The sequence below is a fragment of the Lissotriton helveticus genome, chromosome 3_2, assembly GCF_964261635.1.
Source record: "Lissotriton helveticus chromosome 3_2, aLisHel1.1, whole genome shotgun sequence".
Classification (NCBI taxonomy): domain Eukaryota; kingdom Metazoa; phylum Chordata; class Amphibia; order Caudata; family Salamandridae; genus Lissotriton; species Lissotriton helveticus.
Window position 1 is genome coordinate 291,858,132 of NC_136062.1, and position 17,425 is coordinate 291,875,556.

At 47.6% G+C, this 17,425-nt stretch overlaps 1 protein-coding gene across 18 annotated transcripts in view; it reads left to right on the plus strand.

Moving 5' to 3' along the window:
* LOC144826666 (mucosa-associated lymphoid tissue lymphoma translocation protein 1-like) overlaps nt 1-17,425 on the plus strand; it is a 1,784,778-nt gene that overhangs the window by 1,745,960 nt on the left and 21,393 nt on the right. For all 18 annotated transcript variants that reach the window (XM_078685246.1, XM_078685243.1, XM_078685249.1 and 15 more), the window contains one exon: nt 4,318-4,443. In XM_078685246.1, coding sequence (XP_078541372.1) covers nt 4,318-4,443 — 126 coding nt within the window. The remainder of the gene's footprint in view (nt 1-4,317; nt 4,444-17,425) is intronic.

Genomic DNA, 17,425 nt, shown 5'->3' on the forward strand with positions numbered 1-17,425 from the left:
TTGAACCTATTGCAGGCAAAACCGTTGGATGTTTTTGGCCCAGCAAGGTTTTGCTATGGGCACAGTTAAAGGTTACCTGTCAGACATATCGGTCTTTTTATGTTTAGCAGAACCATCCTTCAAATCACCAGTTGTGATTTTTCCTAAGAAGTTTTATGCTTCCACCTAAACTGTTTGTGATGCCAAAGTGGGATTTAGATGTGGTTCTCACATTTCTTATTTGTACCCCTTTTGAACCATTGCACATTTGGCCTACTCACTCTAAACACAGTCTTCCTGGTTGCAATAACATCTGTACACTTTGCGAGTGAGCTGCAGTCTTTTCGGTCGAGCCTCCCTCCATCACCTTTTATCTAGACAAACTGGTGTTAAGGACTTGAGCTGTGTTCCTTCCAAAGTTGAAAACGCCATTTCAAGTTTGGCAAGCCATCACCCTCTCAACTTTTTTCGCTCCACCTTACCCCTCGAAAGAGGAGGTGAGACTCCATATTTTGGCCCCAAGAGAGCATTTACATTGGACATTGGTTGGATGATTAGATTTGTGGGGTTCTCTGGGGCAAAGAAGGGCAAGGCAGTGCATCTGTTGATGGATTGTCTTCTGCATCGATATCTTCTGGGCATTTGCTCAAAAGCATCCTTCAGCAGGACCACAAGCTCACTCCTCCAGGGCAAAGGCTTCTGCAACTGCATTGGCATGCTGAGGGCATGTCTTCGATATCTGTGGTAGCTGGATGTGCACCAGTGCACATAAATGAAGCACTACTAACTCGACAGACAGGATCGCTGAGATGGGCGTTTTGCCCTCTTGGTCCTGCAGGACTTTTTAGACTGAGCCATTCACAGAGCCACCACCTAGAGAGGTGTTGCTTTGTTATTTTTTTTAAAAGGTGGGGAATCTGCGGTTAGAAGTATCCATCAGATGAACAAGTTATTTACATTTGGTAACATTCTTTCGGGTGGGTACTCTAAACGCAGATTCCTCACTGCCATCCAACCTCCCCTTTTATAGTATGGTCTCTTCCATCTAAAAAGATTCCAATCTAGCAATCTGCACACTGGTTCTTTCAATTCATTGATGTGCTCTGTGTCCCTAAAAATAATAAAAACATTTAAAACATTTTAGTTTAGGCTGAAATTTATTTTTTCATTTAAACTTGAAAACACTAGTTTGAATTGAACTTAATATATTTAAATAAATAAAAGATTTAATTTAAAATTAGGTTAATAGTGTAGTGAATTTTTTTCTGTTTTTTTCTAAAGTTAAAATAACTATGTAAAGCCAATTTTCATTTGTATTCAACAAAGTGAGGGAAGTAGTACAACAGGAGTACTCATTCATGTACTCTTATGTGACTTTGTGAATAGGCTCCGAAACGCTCCCTACTAGTAAAAGTGCATAACATTCTATTTGTAATAATAATAGTGATGCTTGTAAAGCGCAAACCTACTTCAGAATTAAGTGTCTCCGTTCTGCGGCCCAAGATCCCATGTGCTACCCACTCACAGAAAGTAACAGAACAAATCTATCTGAACAACCACATTTTCAATCTTTTTCTTACATGGAGTTCCAAAGGGGCCTGTCAGACACAAAGAGGTAGCGAATTCCAAAGTTTCCTGGCTAAAAAGCTAGGAAAGCTGCCACAAAGGCACACTCTTCGCCTTTTCAGAATATAGACCCTGCTAGCCCCTCGAGGATCTGAGATTCCTCAGAGGAGCATAGGGTTGAATGAAAGGTTGTATGTACAGAGGGCCACTATTTGTCAATGCTTTATAGCAGTAGCACAACGCCTTGAATGAGAGTCTCTGCTTCGCAGGAAATCAGTGTAACTTGGCAAGTGAAGATCTAATTTTGAAAGGGGGAGCATGAATAAATTAAATAAGGTTGGACTCAAGGAGGAGCCCTGAGTACTCCCAGCTGCAGATTGACCATTTTAGACTGGTGTGATTTTTGACACACCTAGAAGGCGCGTCCCCAAAGAAAGGTGGTTACTCACAGTAAGACCATATGGCCGAAATCGCATCTCCACAGACGCTCAGTGAGCAGATTATGTGATACGGTGTTGAACGACGCACTGAGGTCTAACATCAAGTGAGCAATAGTGCCTCTTGCGTCCAAGATTTGGCAAATGGATTCTAAGGCTAACAGCAGGGCCGACTCTGTACTACTGGACGTGCGAAACCCCAACTGTGTCCTATGAAGGATCATTTGACTCAATAAGCTGAGAAAGCTGTCAATTTACAAGATTCTTAGTTACTTTAGCCAACAGTGGCAGCAATAAAACAGTCTGAAGTTTTCTGGATTATTATGATCCAACAGTGGCTTTTTGAGCAGAGGAACTGCCATTGCATGCTTCCACTTTTCCAGTACTTGGCCCACCGCCAGGGAACTGTTAAGCAGCTCATGGACCAAAGCCAACACAGCTTCCACTCCTCGATCCTGAGTAGAGGGCAAAACTGGATCAAACGGAGAACCAAACTTGACAGGCATAAGCAAAGCAGGCATCTCCTCAAATTCTAGAGGTTTGAAATGCTGAAGCCCAGAGCTCTTCCGTAGGTTTGAACGATGAATTCAGGCTTGCAAATTCCCTGGATTCCACTGATTAATTTTATATTAACTTTATGTAGTAGTTATGTGGCTATTTCACTAAGGCATTTAAGAGGACTACTTTACATACTCCAAAATGCCTTTGTGAATTGTCCCCCCCCCAATTAATTTTCTGCTAAGATCCCAGTCCAGGGACACCAGCCACCTCAGAAAAGGACAGCTAACAAAGAAACCAATAGATTAAATCTAGTTCCTTAAATCATGGCATCAGTCACCATTCCCCAAATCACATTGTACACCCTTCTGGGTCCTGTTATTCCTGGATATCTTCATCCAGCAGGAAATATGTAGCTCTGATTCATCCTCGTCCTTCCCGGCTGCAGCTCAAAACAAGCCACTTGCCAGTGGTGCTTATTGTACCCTTCATCACACTCTGGGTCAGATTGCAGCTCCCCTTAGAAAACTGAGCCGCCTTGAGATTAACGCCTCTGGTATTCATAACATGTCTACTGAGGGCACTATCACTTTTGCACACCTTTATCTGCACGACCACCATATCCCAAACTGGGGAAGGGTGCAGAATTCATTAGGAATATACCACACTCTTCTAGAATCCACATAGAAACCACCATCTTTTACTTAATGTTCTCCAAGGATGGCAAGACGGTCGCACAGCACTTATTTTCAAGTCTTGACTTCAGAGTGCTCACCTCGAACAACCATGGAAAACACCACTAAGCTGGCCACCTACAGAAAGACTCCAGAAACTTTCCAAAAGTGGCATATCCAAAATAATAATTCAAAATAAAAATTGATCATAACAAAGGATATTAAATCACAATTAAAATGAGTGGAAGAAGTATTTCTCTAGCTGTTCCTAAACTGAATTTCTTATTTATTAAATGTAACAGTGTAAACCAGTGTTACTCTATGGGAGGCTAGCCTTGCCACAGTGGAAAACGACTTTTGAGATTTTTCACTGCCAGAGCATATAAAACAATAAAGATGCATGTTCTACGTTTTAAATACCATTCACGCTGCTCTATGAGCATTTAGGGCCTACCTTAGGGGTGACTTGTAAGTATTAAAGACGGTTTGGGACTGACAAAAGGTTTATTTTGCTAGGTCGAAATGGAGTTTAAATTTGCGCTGCAGGTTACAATGGCAGGCCCTCCTGAGACATGTTTTAGGGAGCTACTTTACCGGCTGGCACAATGAGTGCTGGAGTGCATTAGTAGCATTTCATTTACAGATTCGTGGTACAGGTAGTACTTCATACTAGGGATTTATAAGTAAATTAAATGTGACAATTTTCTCAGGTTTTAAAGAAAAGAGCACACAAACTTTATTGCTGGTTTGCAGGGTTAAAGTTGGCAGTCCTAATGGCAAAAAAAAACTGGTTCAGCCATAGAAAGCAAAACCCTGGGGTGACTCTGCAAACAGGGCAACTTTCTTACACCTGTCATTTCCACTCATGTCCTTGAGGCCACTTCAATTTCTGTCTGTTTTAGCCCAGTTGGTTAAGCTGAAATTGGAGTGGCCTAGGAAGACTCTTCTCTGAATGTTAAATGAACTGTGGGAACATTTGTAGACTTGACTTAAGTTTGAAAAAATATTTACTCTTTAGTGTATTCTTACCCACAATGCTAGTTTTTAATGGTCTTATAAATGCACATGTCCACTTCTCTTCTGGACCTTTGTTAGTGTTTTGGAAATGTGATGTTCAATTTGTAATACGTGCAATCATATTGTATGCCTTTTCTCTTCCATAGGAAATGACTGATTTATTCAGACACAATGTCACCAAATCAGAAAGGATAGACTCCTTGTTGGTATCTGCTAACAACCGAGTGGAGTCAGACTGCATGCTCAGACTTTGTGGACTGCAGAATTGCAAGGTAAATAAGATAGTAAAACAGTCAACGAGAACCACTCTGTTTTGCATTTCGACTCTTTCCTTTTACACACAGATTAAGATAACGCAGTAGTACTGTAGTGGATGATGTGGAGCAATGATAAGTGGGATTGGAGTGTTTTTTTAATTTTGTAGAGCTTGAAGGTGGAGGTTGAGAAGTGTTGCGAGGTAATCTTGCCTACAGCAACCTTGCCGTGTTGCGGACAGGCTGTACCAATCTTCAAAAGGATAATTAACAGGTGTAAATACACCTTTACCCCCTAGAGTGCCTGCTCACTCCTCTGGTGCTGCTTTTAGCCCTATATTACCCCTTTAAACTGCCATGTCGCTCACTTAACATGTCTAGCGCCTGGTGGAGAGTATGTCTGCGACATACAGTTCTGTCACCATTGTTTTAGTACAAATTCTCCTGCAGTGCATGTACTCTGCCCGTGTTAGTCAAAACCACAGGGTAAGTCTTATCTCCTTCACCCTCGTTTACACTTGTGCCAAAGCTTACATGCATGAGTCAAATGTTTAGCTTATCCACAACCTTTACAGTTTTTGCTGTGTTCAGGACAGCCCCTTCAAATAAACTATTTCTAATGGATAGTTCTAACCTCAGATTCCTCACCTGTGGAATTCATAGCAATCGCTCCTGCGTGGCAGCATGTGGCACTACAGGACTCTGCAACATTTTTTTTTATTTCCAGAAGGACACTGTAAAGCTGTGTTTGGACAACAACACCGTACAATCACATCAGTTCTTTTTTAGGACCCTTGGATGAAGATGTGCAGCCTTTCTCCCAACTTTCCCAATTTCCACCAACATCAGATTTACAGAATAGACAGTGAGCTAGCAAAATGTCCCTTCCAAACACTACATGTTTTATTCGATTGCTGGAAGCAGATGTCAGTCATGGATCCACATGATGTCTTCTTATTAAGAATATATTACTAACTACCTAGGTGGTGTTTCAAGACATGTATTTTTATGTGCCTGTAATTCAATCACGGAGGTGCTTCCTGCAGTTCATGGTGGGGTGGGGCATTACCAATTTACTGCTCCACCCTTTAGCCTCTCCTCTGTCTCTCAAATTTTGAAGGTGATGGTCTTACGTGTTATCCCATACTTTCAGGACTGGCTGCTGAAGATGGGCTGGCTGCAGCTCGACAGAAAATACTTGGAAGCAGATGGTATCTTCTTTTATATTTTTATGGAATGTCCTTGGTGTCCCTGGGGACCAACGCAGAGGTGAAAGGAACACCAAGGACGGTCTCTGGTGTTTGCGGGGCCTGCACCTAGTCTCAGGTTCCTGCCCAGGTGGTCTACGGGCAGGAAATAGAATGGAGCATCTGACTCCTGCGCCGGCTCTTCACAGTCATGGTGGCATGGTTGGCTGCTTGCCGCCAAAGGGGCTCTGGGGCTCCTTCACAGCCCCCTGCTTAAAAATATGTCTGCTTGCTGACTTATTACTACTTGGGAAGGGCTTTCAACCTTCCCAGCTAATAGCCCACTTTCTTACAGGAGTCATCCTGAACACGGTGTGCAAGGTCTTTTCACACCCGCTGCATGTTTGGGACATTCAGGTTAGGATCCCCGTGTTTTGGCTCACCCCTGTTTTCCAGTGAGGCAGGTTCGGGGGCTTCATGACATTTTGTATCCTGCTTGTCCCATGTGCATATTGGCACATAAGGGCCTGGCTGTGGAAAAGTCCATCTGCAGTGGACTCAGCACTGGGGCCGCCTTGGATGACATCTACATTTTGGAGGCGGCAAAGTTGACAATTCACTGGTGGCTGTCAGACACCAATCTGATGTGCAACAGACCATCGTCTCCTCCCCCACCGCAGCACACTGTAGCAATGGATGCATTGTCTTCGAATTGAGGTCGGTATTTGGGAGACGTGGTGATAAGGAACTTTGGCTCCAAATGAAGCAAAGGCACCTCTTCAACTTTCGGGTTCCCTTCCTCCAAATCTGTGTGTTACAGTTGTCTTGCGAAGTTTGTGGCCTGGTGCAGAGATCGCCAACGTAATCCTCTGCAGGCTAAACTGTTAGCCATTTTGTTATTTCTTTTACCTGTGGCCCAATAAGGCTTTCTGGTGGGCACTATTGAAGGTTATTTGTCTGCCTTTTTAGGATGCTGGATCAATCTTCATTATTCAAGTCACCAGTTATGATGTTTTTTTGAAGGATCTTGCATACGTTTTTCCCTGAGCCCTCCTTTATGCCTCATGGGATTTTAATTCAGGCCTTGCATTTTTTATGTGCACACCATTAAAGACCATGCACCGTTGGTCCCTGAGATTTCTGACCATCAAGGAGGTATTACTTATTGCATTTACTTCTGTGTGCTATTTCAGGAAGCTACAGGTACTGTGAGTGCAACCTCCATACCCCCCCTTTTCGCCCAGATAAATTGGTGCTTCAAAGTTATTCTTCCATTTTGCTGAAAGTGGTGCTTCCTTTCATGTGGTACAGTTCATCACTCTCCCTGCTTTTTTTCACGCCGCCTCACCCCTTGAAGGCGGAGAGGCTTCAGGGACTCTGTCCTCAAATAGTTTTTTTTTTTTTTTTAATGGAGTGTAGGAATGAACACTGAGTAGATGCCCCGCTTTTTATTTACTTTGCTAAGCAGCTAAAGGTGATCATGAAGCAAACCATGCCCAAGTGGGCCATTGACCTGGCCAAAGAGATCCTCCTGCGGGATTTCAGCCCATCCCTCCAAAGCCAAGCCTGCCGTGAGGGGATGTAGTGTGGAGGTAGGCTGCCATACGGATGTCCGTAAACACGTTCACCATGCATTATTGTCTCAACAAGGAAGTCCACAAGGTGGTCCATTCTGCCACCTCGGTCCAGTAGGACTTCCTGGTGTAAGTCCATTCCCCAACCATCAACCATTTGGGCAGTACTGCTTTAGTATCTATTCAAAAGTTGAGGAATTTGCGGGTAGAAGAATCCATCATAATAACTATCTAAGGCCCTTTCTTTTTAGGTTTTGCCTGCAAGTGCGCACGTAGTGCGCATGCGCTAAAAAACCTCTTGAGTTCTATGTGGGATCGATGACCCGCCTCTGTCTCTCATTGGCTAGCTCCATAAATGGAGGCTAGCCATTGGGAGACAGAGGCTGTCAATCACGCTTTCTCGGGGAAAACGCGATTCGCGGGCGTTTCTCAGGCTTTTTTTAAGCCCCGCCCCTTGTTGCCGTGTGTCCCGGGCCGCGCTGTGATTGGCTGCAGGCCCGTGACACCCCAGTGACGTCATTTCCCGGGCCGCGCTGTGATTGGCTGCCGGCCCGGGACACCCCCGTGACGTCAGCCAATCACAGCACGGCCCGGGACCTGACTTGTTGATACTGTCCTCGCCTTATATGATTGGGAGGCGGGTGGAAGCGCTCAGTCAGTCGACGGGAGGGGGGGCGCCATCAGTCTTACGCTCTGGTTGAACCGCCTTCCGGTGGGGCTCACTGCTGGCAGTAACTGAGCACTACCGCGCCTCATGCCGGGGTAGGCGGCTTCCAAGATAATTAGATTTGATGTCAACATTTCTTTATCACCTGCATCCTTTTGTGCATCTGTGTGTCAAGTTGTTGTTTCGGATTTATTAGCATCCTCCGAGCCGCTATCTATCTGTCAGGCTGCGCGGTGTTTGTGTTGACAGTTGTAAAGTTAATTACTGGTACTAATGAGCATCGGGCCTTGGGTGGACATGGCATTTTAGGCATTTAAAACTGCAATTAGAGGTTTTTTTCATGTCGAGGAGGGGGGGAAGAAATCCTCACGCGCCGATGTGACATGTTATCTTTTATGCAGGAGTTGGGGAAAGCTGTTCTTTTCTGCTTATTTTAACTAGATTTTTTTACTGCCATCACTAGAGACCGCGAATAATGTTTTTTGTCTCGTACTTCTCCCGCTCAAACTGCAAATGTAAGTATGATCGACGGCGACATGAAAGCGGGAAGGGAAACGGCCGTAGGAGATAATGTTTAACTTCAATATTTTTTTTTGTTTTTAATTGTTTGATTATGGAACATGAGCAATGCGCACAAAACACACAATCTGAAAGCTAAATAAGTTGTTGTCTGTGTCAGGGGGCTCCCTAATGAATATGCCATCCCTGCGTCAGGGGGTGCAATTAAATGAAATTCGCCTGCACTGGAGTTCACAAATCGGAGTGTAGCAGTTGCTCAATAAATTATGTGTGATAATTTAGGATGTACTTCTTGCTACATGTGCCTTTGACAGCGTTAGACTAATTGCAACCCGGGATGGCATGCGCCTTCTAGAAGTGTTTTGTTTATCTGAGCGCTGCCACTGAGCCCAGGACTCCCCGGCTGCTCTTTCTCCTTCACATCCGATTCATCATGATCAGCCAGTTTGTTAAATAACTGCCCTTCCCCGACATAAATCATCTCCAAAAAAGAGAAAAATATATATTTATACGCATCCTTTGGCTCTGAGGAGATTTCACCCTGGCTCTGCTTGCAGGAGATAAGCACTTCCATCTTCAGAGATTTATTGTGCTTTGATGGCCACAGACCCAGGCATCATTAGCTGCTTAAGCAGATTCCCACTCCTTCATTTTGTGTGGATTGATTCAAAATGGCGGCTCCGCTGTCCCACGGGGACGTCCCCTGCAGTCCTAGGCTGAAGTGTGGGATGTCAGTTATTGCTTTATATTGGCTTCGGTGAGGGCAGGTTAGCAGTGTTTTTACAAGCAGGCCCTGTCAGGCCTAGACTACCCACACGTCTTATTTATATTTTTTAAGACAGCCCTTTGTCGCCCCTCAGCCCGGTGGCCATACTTTTAAGTGGCGAGCGCGAAGGAAGCGGCCCTTTCTTTTGTCCCCGCTTCAAGCGCTGACATTAAGGAACGCTTAGCGATTTTAGACTAGGTTTCTTTTCCTTTGTTTATTCCCCGTTTAGCAAAGGTGACAATGTCAGGGCCAAACGATTTCCGCAGTCCTGTTTTTTTCCCACTCCCATCACTACCCTCGCTCTCCAGGCGTGTCCCTGGAGGGCCCTTCCATTGTACAGTTATATTAATTCTGCTAACTTTCAGCCTTCATTGCTGACAACAGGCCTTTTGGCTTTCGCTGCCTATTACATTAAATTTCCCATCAAACCGTGTCAGCCTCCGAGGTCAGAGATTCGACCAGAAGCTTTCGATTTTTTTGTTGTTTGCCATCTGACTTCATGGGCAGGTGTTTTCTAAATTGCTTTCTATAGTGGCGGTAACCCGTCCAATATTAGTTAAAAGGAAACTAAATCAGCTATATGATCATTTATCAAGACAGGAGCAGAAGGAGGGCCTCGAGCAGGCTGCTCGGTACACAACCACAGTTTTAGAGAGCTGAGATCAGAAAATAAGGTAACAAATGCTGTGCAGTTTGACACAGTGTTACCTAAACAGTTACCTGCGTTTTTAGTCCTCTGTGTTGCTTCCTGTGGTCTTGACAATTTTCTACTGTGTGTGTGTGTGTGACTGCTCCTGGGTGTGTGTGTGTGTGTGACTGCTCCTGGGTGTGTGTGTGTGTGTGTGACTGCTCCTGAGTGTGTGTGACTGCTCCTGGGTGTGTGTGTGTGTGACTGCTCCTGGGTGTGTGTGTGTGTGTGACTTCTCCTGGGTGTGTATGTATGTGACTGCTCCAGAGTGTGTGTGTGTGTGTGTGTGTATATATATGACTGCTCCAGTGTGTGTGTGTGTGTGACTGCTCCAGTGTGTGTGACTGCTCCAGTGTGTGTGACTGCTCCAGTGTGTTTGTGTGTGTGTGTGTGTGTGACTGCTCCAGTGTGTGTGTGTGTGTGTGTGTGACTGCTCCAGTGTGTGTGGGGGGGGGGGCTCTGGGTGTGGCTGGCTCTGGGTGTGTGGGTCTGGGTGTGTGTGTGGTAGTAATTGCTGTCTGCTGAGCTCGTCCGTAGGGTACAATAGTTCTCACATTTGCGAGATATTAAGCTATTGGCAATGTAAATGACAATGCCATTTATTTATCTGTTTTCAAAACCAACACATAAATACAAATTTTTTCATTTACAATGCCAATAGCTCTAACTTCTCCAAAGGCGAAACCGTTGCATTGTAAATGCTTGTTTATTGTGTTTATTACGTTTTTGATAAGCATGGTAAAGTACAGGGAGATACAATCGAAAAAAACTGTAACCCACATTGCCCAGAGCCCCCCAGACCCCAAATAACGTTACATTGGTCAGTTGGTGGATCCTGAGCATCACAGACACATTTGAGTAGTACATTATGAACAAAAGCAAAGGATGTAGTTCCAATGTCAGGCTATCAACGTCCAAGCACAGAGAAGCATGTAATCAATCAAACTATCACAGGTCAGGATGGCGGGGCGCAAAAATCGTTGGGGCGCGAAGACTCGGGTAGCTCCTCCGCATAGGCCCCCAGCTGGTCTCTGCAATACAGCAAATCACGGATCCATTTTTGACAGTGGGGGTAGTTTTTGCCCCCCCAATCCTGCGCTACAGCCCTTTTAGCCAGCAAGGTCGAGAACGCAACAATGCGCCTGTTGCAGGGCTTTAGACTCTTCACGCTACCTAGGAGGCAAACTTCCGGATCACAGTGCACAGGATCCAGCACAATATCAGTAAGCACGCTCACCACCCTGGACCAAAATCCAAATACACCAGCACACATCCAGGCCAGATGCAGAAAATCTGCATCTGCCTACCCACACCTCATGCAATTAGCTGTTTCCCACAGATCAAACCTACAAAGTTGCAGTAGAGTATAGTATAGTTGGTGCAAAAACGTGGATCATGCGAGGGTTACAGTTCGATGTGAGGCGCCCAGTTAGCACACAGCATAACTGACATTGTTCGAGCGCTAGTGCGGACCCCAGAGCTGTACTCCATTTAAGAGAAGAGGGTGGTGTTCCCCTGGCTTCCTCTACCGCAGTGAGGCATCATGGAGCCTGTTGATTAGGCCCTTTTTCTCTGCTCCAGCCAGCACCGCCTGCAGCACCAGCAAAGTTTTAGGTTCCGTCGGATAAGTCGGGTAGATTGCCCTAACTGCTTGCCGCACTCTAACATATATAAACCCTAACATAAAGCCATGACTCTAACCCCCAGCAGGTCCTGTAGCGACAGAAACTGGCCCTGTTTATACAGGTCCCCCATCGGAGTGATTCCGACAGCCGCCAGCTCCCGTAGGGCAGGTTTCTCCGGAGCTACCGAGATATCGGGGTGCGCAGCCAGTGGCAGCAACGGGGAATATAGATAGGCAAGTTGAGACCTTTTGGCTAGAGCCCTCCAGGCCCATGCAGTGCACTGGACAGGGTTGATTTCGGTTCTGGGGCCACCCATCCCCCCCGAAAGGGTTGCCGCCTGCAACAGTAATGGGAGAACAGCATCGGACTCTATCGCAGTATGAGGCTGAAACCGCTGCGGAAAATGCCAACAGTCCGCAAACCGCGCCTGCGCACAAAGGTAGTACAACCGCAAGTCAGGAGCCTCAAAACCGCCACGGTCGAATGGCTGCACCAAGACATCCCAACTGCATCTGGTCTTCTTACCACCCCATACAAATGTGAGCAATGCCAACTGAAGTGTCTTGAACAGCACAATGTTCAGCTTAATCAGGATGTTTACAAAGAGATAGAGCAGTTTGGGCAGGATAGCCATTTTAATAACAGCAATTCGATCGGCAAGTGAAAGAAGCGTGGCTCAATGGTTAGAGCGGCAGACCCTGATGCAGAGGTCTGGCCGGGGACCAGGGTTCAATTCCCGCCTCGGCGGTTTTTGGATTCAATTTCCCCGGACCTGATAATTCTCGCCTCGGTGCCTAGTCTAATCATGGGTCCCACTCTGTGACTCTGGGCAATAGCTTGCTTAATCTCCACAACGGCCCCAGCAGTGCTTGGATGCCTCGCTTCACCTTGGGGGTGCCCAGGAGTGGACATTTCACAGGAAAGCCAGGATGGGTTCCACAGCGGTATGAATACAGCGCTACGAGACCTCTGGGTAGAAGTGCGCTATATAAATACAAACATATTTACATTTACAAAGAGGCAAGCAAGCCCACCGCTTCGTCTGCTCAGTGATCCGCGTGATAACTCAGCCATAGTTCTCAGAGATGACCCGATCCGGATTGCTGTGTAACCATATACCTAAGGACTTCCAACAGATCATGAGTCAATGTCCGCGGGAAGTCAATCTCTACCTCCAGTATACCAGCCTTTAGCGGGAACACTGTAGACTTCGCCCATTTAATTCCCAAGCCAGAATATCTGTCAAACTTGGCATACTCCCGGAGCAGTTCCAGTAGGAAAGTGGCAGGCTCCCGCACATACAATAACATGTCATCAGAGTAGAGTCAAACCACAAGTGGTCGCTGCCCGAAGCGCAATGCAGCCACCGCATGCCACTCATGGAGATTACAGACCAAAGGCACAAGCGTGAAAAGCATTGGCGACAAGGGGCAACCCTGGGAGCGTGCCTTTTTCTGTGGGAAAAGCCGATGACACCCACTCACTTACGCGTACCCGAGCTAGAGGCTCCGTCTACAGCACCTTAATCAATTGAAGAAAAAACTGAGGAAGGCCCATCCTAGTTAAGACAGTGAACATATAGTCCCACTGAAGGGAATCGAATGCCTTTGCTGCATCTAGTAGCACAGCCACTGCCTGGAAGTCAGGGTCAAAGTAATGCAGTGTGGAGAACACCGAAAGCAAGTTGTGCATGGTAGATCCGGCTGTCATGAAGCCCGATTGGTCTGGGAGGACCAGGAGTGGTACCAGCGGCTGAAGCCTATTGGCTGTCATCTTTGCCAATACCTTGGCTTCCATAGTGATAATTGAGAGAGGCCTATAGGAATCGCGTAGATTAGCAGCCTTGTAGGCCTTCAAGAGTGTCACCAGAAGGGCTTCTTTAAGGGTGGGTGAGAGTCTCCCCTCTTCATACGCATAAACCTCCAGAAGCCTAGGGCCAGGACATCCACATAAGCCTTATAAAACTCGCTGGGGAGCCCGTCCAGTCCCGCAGCCTTACCTGTAGGAAGTGGCATTATAGGCAATTTAACGTCATCAATATCAAATGGCTGTGTAATGTATTCCCTTTGCTCCCAGGAAAGCCACCCTAATGCCACGTCATCAAGATAAGAGTGTATATCCACTGTCAAGACCGTAGACCCATTTGCATAGAGTTTGGTGTAATAGCTGAGGACAATCTCACTGATCTCGAGAGTTGTGTAGTGTGCGACCTCATCGTCATCCAATAGCTCAGTGATGCATTCCTGACAGCGTGGTGCTGCTAACTTCTGAGCCAGGGATCGGCCTGGATGTCCCCCCCCCCCCCACAGTAGCGGCCTGTGCTGCGCTTGGATCTGTGTAATAGCTGTCTCCGTTTCTGCTGCTTAGTGTGCTCAAGGGCTGCCTGGGGATTGGAGAACATTCTGGAGTCTCCGTTGAGGCCAATCCGCAAAGCGCGGAATACAACATTGCATAAGGGACCCCCTCGGATTGCAAGAATTTTTGCATAGCGCCAAATTCCCGTCTGGCGGCCTGCACAACAACAGTGAAGTCAGGGAAGAATGCAAGTGCGTTACCTTGATGTTCAATGTTATCCTTGTCTCTGACTATCCGCCGAATGGCGTTGCGGACCCTGTAATTTAACAGTCTCGCTATTATGGGACGAGGAGGGGCTCCTGGGACTTGCCTCGCCGCAAGAGAGCTCTGAGGACGCTTTATGATAAAGATATTGGACAGATGCTCTGTGCCAAAAATCTCTTTGATTAGATTTTCTACGAAAGTCTCCATCTTTCCCACATTGGTGGATTCCGGCAGTCCCGTGATTCTGATGTTGTTGCGCGGGGACCGCGCTTCTAAATCCTCATTCTTGGCCTTAGTGAGGGCCAGGACCTTCTCCGTGTTAAGTGCCTTTCTAGTGACTTCATTTAGGCCATCTTCTGTCGCCTAAATGTAACCTCCCCCATCTAAGTGTTTTGTTTTTCCAACTGCTCAGACATGTAATCCAGGTGGTGGGTCACTGCCGCCATTGTGCCCTCAATGGATTGGAGACTGCGCTGCATTGCCAACAGCGTTGTCTCGAGTGTAGGAGGGGCATCACCTAAGTACATCCGCTTCTGAGGCTGAGGCCGCTTTCTGTGCCGTTTTTGCACCTCAAGCGTGAGGCGCAGTTGGGATTTGTCTGTTCTCCCCATATCAGCCACTATTGTTTGCGCAACTTAGCACATTGGTAAACAAAGTACAAACACACTGATAAAAGCACACAGTACAGTCCTGTGTTAGATATAGAGCAGATAGAGAGAAAGATACAGGCAACTGGCTCCCTGGACCTCCGGGCCCAGAGGAGCCACATACACAGGTGGTGCCAGAAGGGGAAAAGAGCAGCATAGGCCAGGGATACTCAATAGCCACACAATAGGCCAGAGACTCCACCCCAGGGACCCCGCAGAGCCCTCCTCACAGTGCACTGCGGAATACGTGAAGGCCAACTTGGAGACACCGGGCATTCAATCCCACAATCCTCAAGCCAGGGGCATCAGGCCCGAAGAGTGGCCTAGCTCCCTAGTAATATGCAGCACAGTACCATATGCACAGGGCACAGTCGCCACGAACGACCATGTATAACGTATTCCCCGTCAGTGTGTGTGTATGGCCAGTCACGAAGTTAATTTAGAGTCGGCCAGGCGATGCAGCTCTCTCTATCTGTATCCGCATCACCTCCAACAGCAGACAGGGTCCCGGGCTTTAAGGCGTTTCTGCAGGCCCCAATGTTCGCCCAATCCCACAGTCAGCATCAGTGGCCGATCCCACATGCAGCGTCCAGTGGCAGCAGCCCTGCTACCTGCATATTCCCCCGGCACCAGCCGCAACTCGCAGGGCGCGACCCCTGTCAAAGGCCTACACCCGCCTCGCAATCACGGGCCCAGACAGGGCCACACCCCGCCGGCACCAGGAACGGCACTATTGGCAGCCAACCTCCAACAATGCAGCCAATGGCGCGGAAAACTCAGTTAGGGCACCCACTCCTCTCCTCGCGTATTTCTGATGGATACATCTGCCTGTGGATTCCTCACCTTATGTATTTCCCCTTGCGCCAGTATTCTGCGGAAATTTTCCCTTGCTCTCCACGCCGACGAGGTCGTCACAATACCATGGCTTCGCACACGGCTCCGCATGACGTCACTGGAGCTACAAGAGGACCACGTTTGCGTGATGACGTCAGTTCCCTTTTTTCCGTGCTGTCGACGCTAAAGTTTTTTTCTGGGACTCTCCCTACTTTCGACTGGATACTTTGTTATTTCGATTTTATCTTTCTCTCTTTTGGCATGTCTGCCCCGAGGAAGTCGGCGCCAGTCGTCGAAGGCTGTGGGGTCGAGGTGGTCTTCTCCAGCTCCTCGACATCGAGAAAAAGACTTTGTCTCTCCTCCTTCAGTATCTCCTCAGGTGACTGGTCCATTCGCCATCATGCAAGAGGACTCCGGAGCAGACATTGACGCCAAGTTTCTCACCGACTCCAGAGGGTGTGTCGAATCCGGCTGCTGCTGAGGTTCCTTCAGCTCCTGTGGCTCCGCCTGTGGCTCCAGAGGCTTCAACTCCAGAGGTGCTTCGTTTGGATCACGAACCAGCACAATATCCACAGTTTCCGGTGCCGGGTTTGGATCCATCGCATTTTCTGAATGCAATGTGTGACATCTTCGCTAGGGCCTCGTACCCCTCTGGTGCACCTTCGGGTCCCATGGGTCCTTTGGCAAATAATTTGGGTGTGCCTCACCAGTATCCACAGGCCCCCTTTGTGCCTTTCATGCCGGTGACGCTGTCCTGGCATTTTCCGGCTCCGAGGATGTCGACGCCGTACGGGCAGTCCCCGGCTCCATTCCGTGAAGTTTCTCGGATTCGATCGGCGCCGGTTACTACAGTGGATCCTCCTTTGATGCCGTTTCCGGAGCCATCGGTGCCGTGTGTGGAGCCGCCGACGCGCTGCCGTAGATGCGCTCTAGGAGAGAAACGCAGAGAGTATTGGAGGAGGATCAGTGCCAAGCTGAAGAGAGGGAGGAAGGAGAAGTGTATGACACAAAAGATGTCTTTGAGGACTTGTGTGAGGCAAATGGACTTGACACTTCTCCAGAGTGGGACTTTGCTTCTCAGAAGGATTCCCCCTAGAAGGAGATTGCTACGTACCATTCTGTGATTAGGAAGGCTGCGGAAAATTTGGATTTGCAGCTCCCTGGCTGAGTATAAGCCTAATCTATTTACGGAGGTGCTTCATTCTCCGTCCTCGGTGGTTCAACCGCTCTTACCCTTTAACCCCTTTGGTGCTCATGACGAGCTCAGCTCCTCATGGCACACAGTGCTCGTGTGCTCATGACCAGCTCAGCTCATCATGACACCCAGCCCCGCCCCCCCTGGTTTCCCTGAACTGACGATCAGCGCGCACGTCGCGCTGATGTCATTTCAGAGAAACCAAAACTGAAATGAGCCAAGAGGCTCATTTCAGTTTCAGTTTCTATGTGCTATGGGGTCTATCTCAGCCCCCCGGGCACGTAGAAAGATAGGAGAGGTATCATTGGAAAGTGGATCCCTGCTTGGGGATCGACCCAGGAGGCAAATGGGGCAGTAGCCCCCAATCTGCCCCACCCCCCCCGGGGGGGGCTAAAAACCCACTAGACGCCAGGGATTTTTTGGGCAAATTTTTCCATGTGGATTATCTTGTGCATCAAGATCTGCTACGCTCTGGCTGGTAAGGAGCCTCCTAAAGGCGTTAAAGCTCACTTCACCAGGGCTAAATCATCTCCTTTTACCTTGTCCAGGGGTGTTCCTGTGTTGGACATCTGTAAGGTCGCAACTTGAGCCTCGCTCCATACTTTCGCGAAGCATTACTGCTTGGATTCTGAAGTGAGGAGGGATGGCCATTTTGCACGCATTGGTTTGTAAGACTTTTTGGTATAGAAGGGTGGACACCCTCCTCCGGGAGTGGGACTGCTGTGGGATTCTATTTATA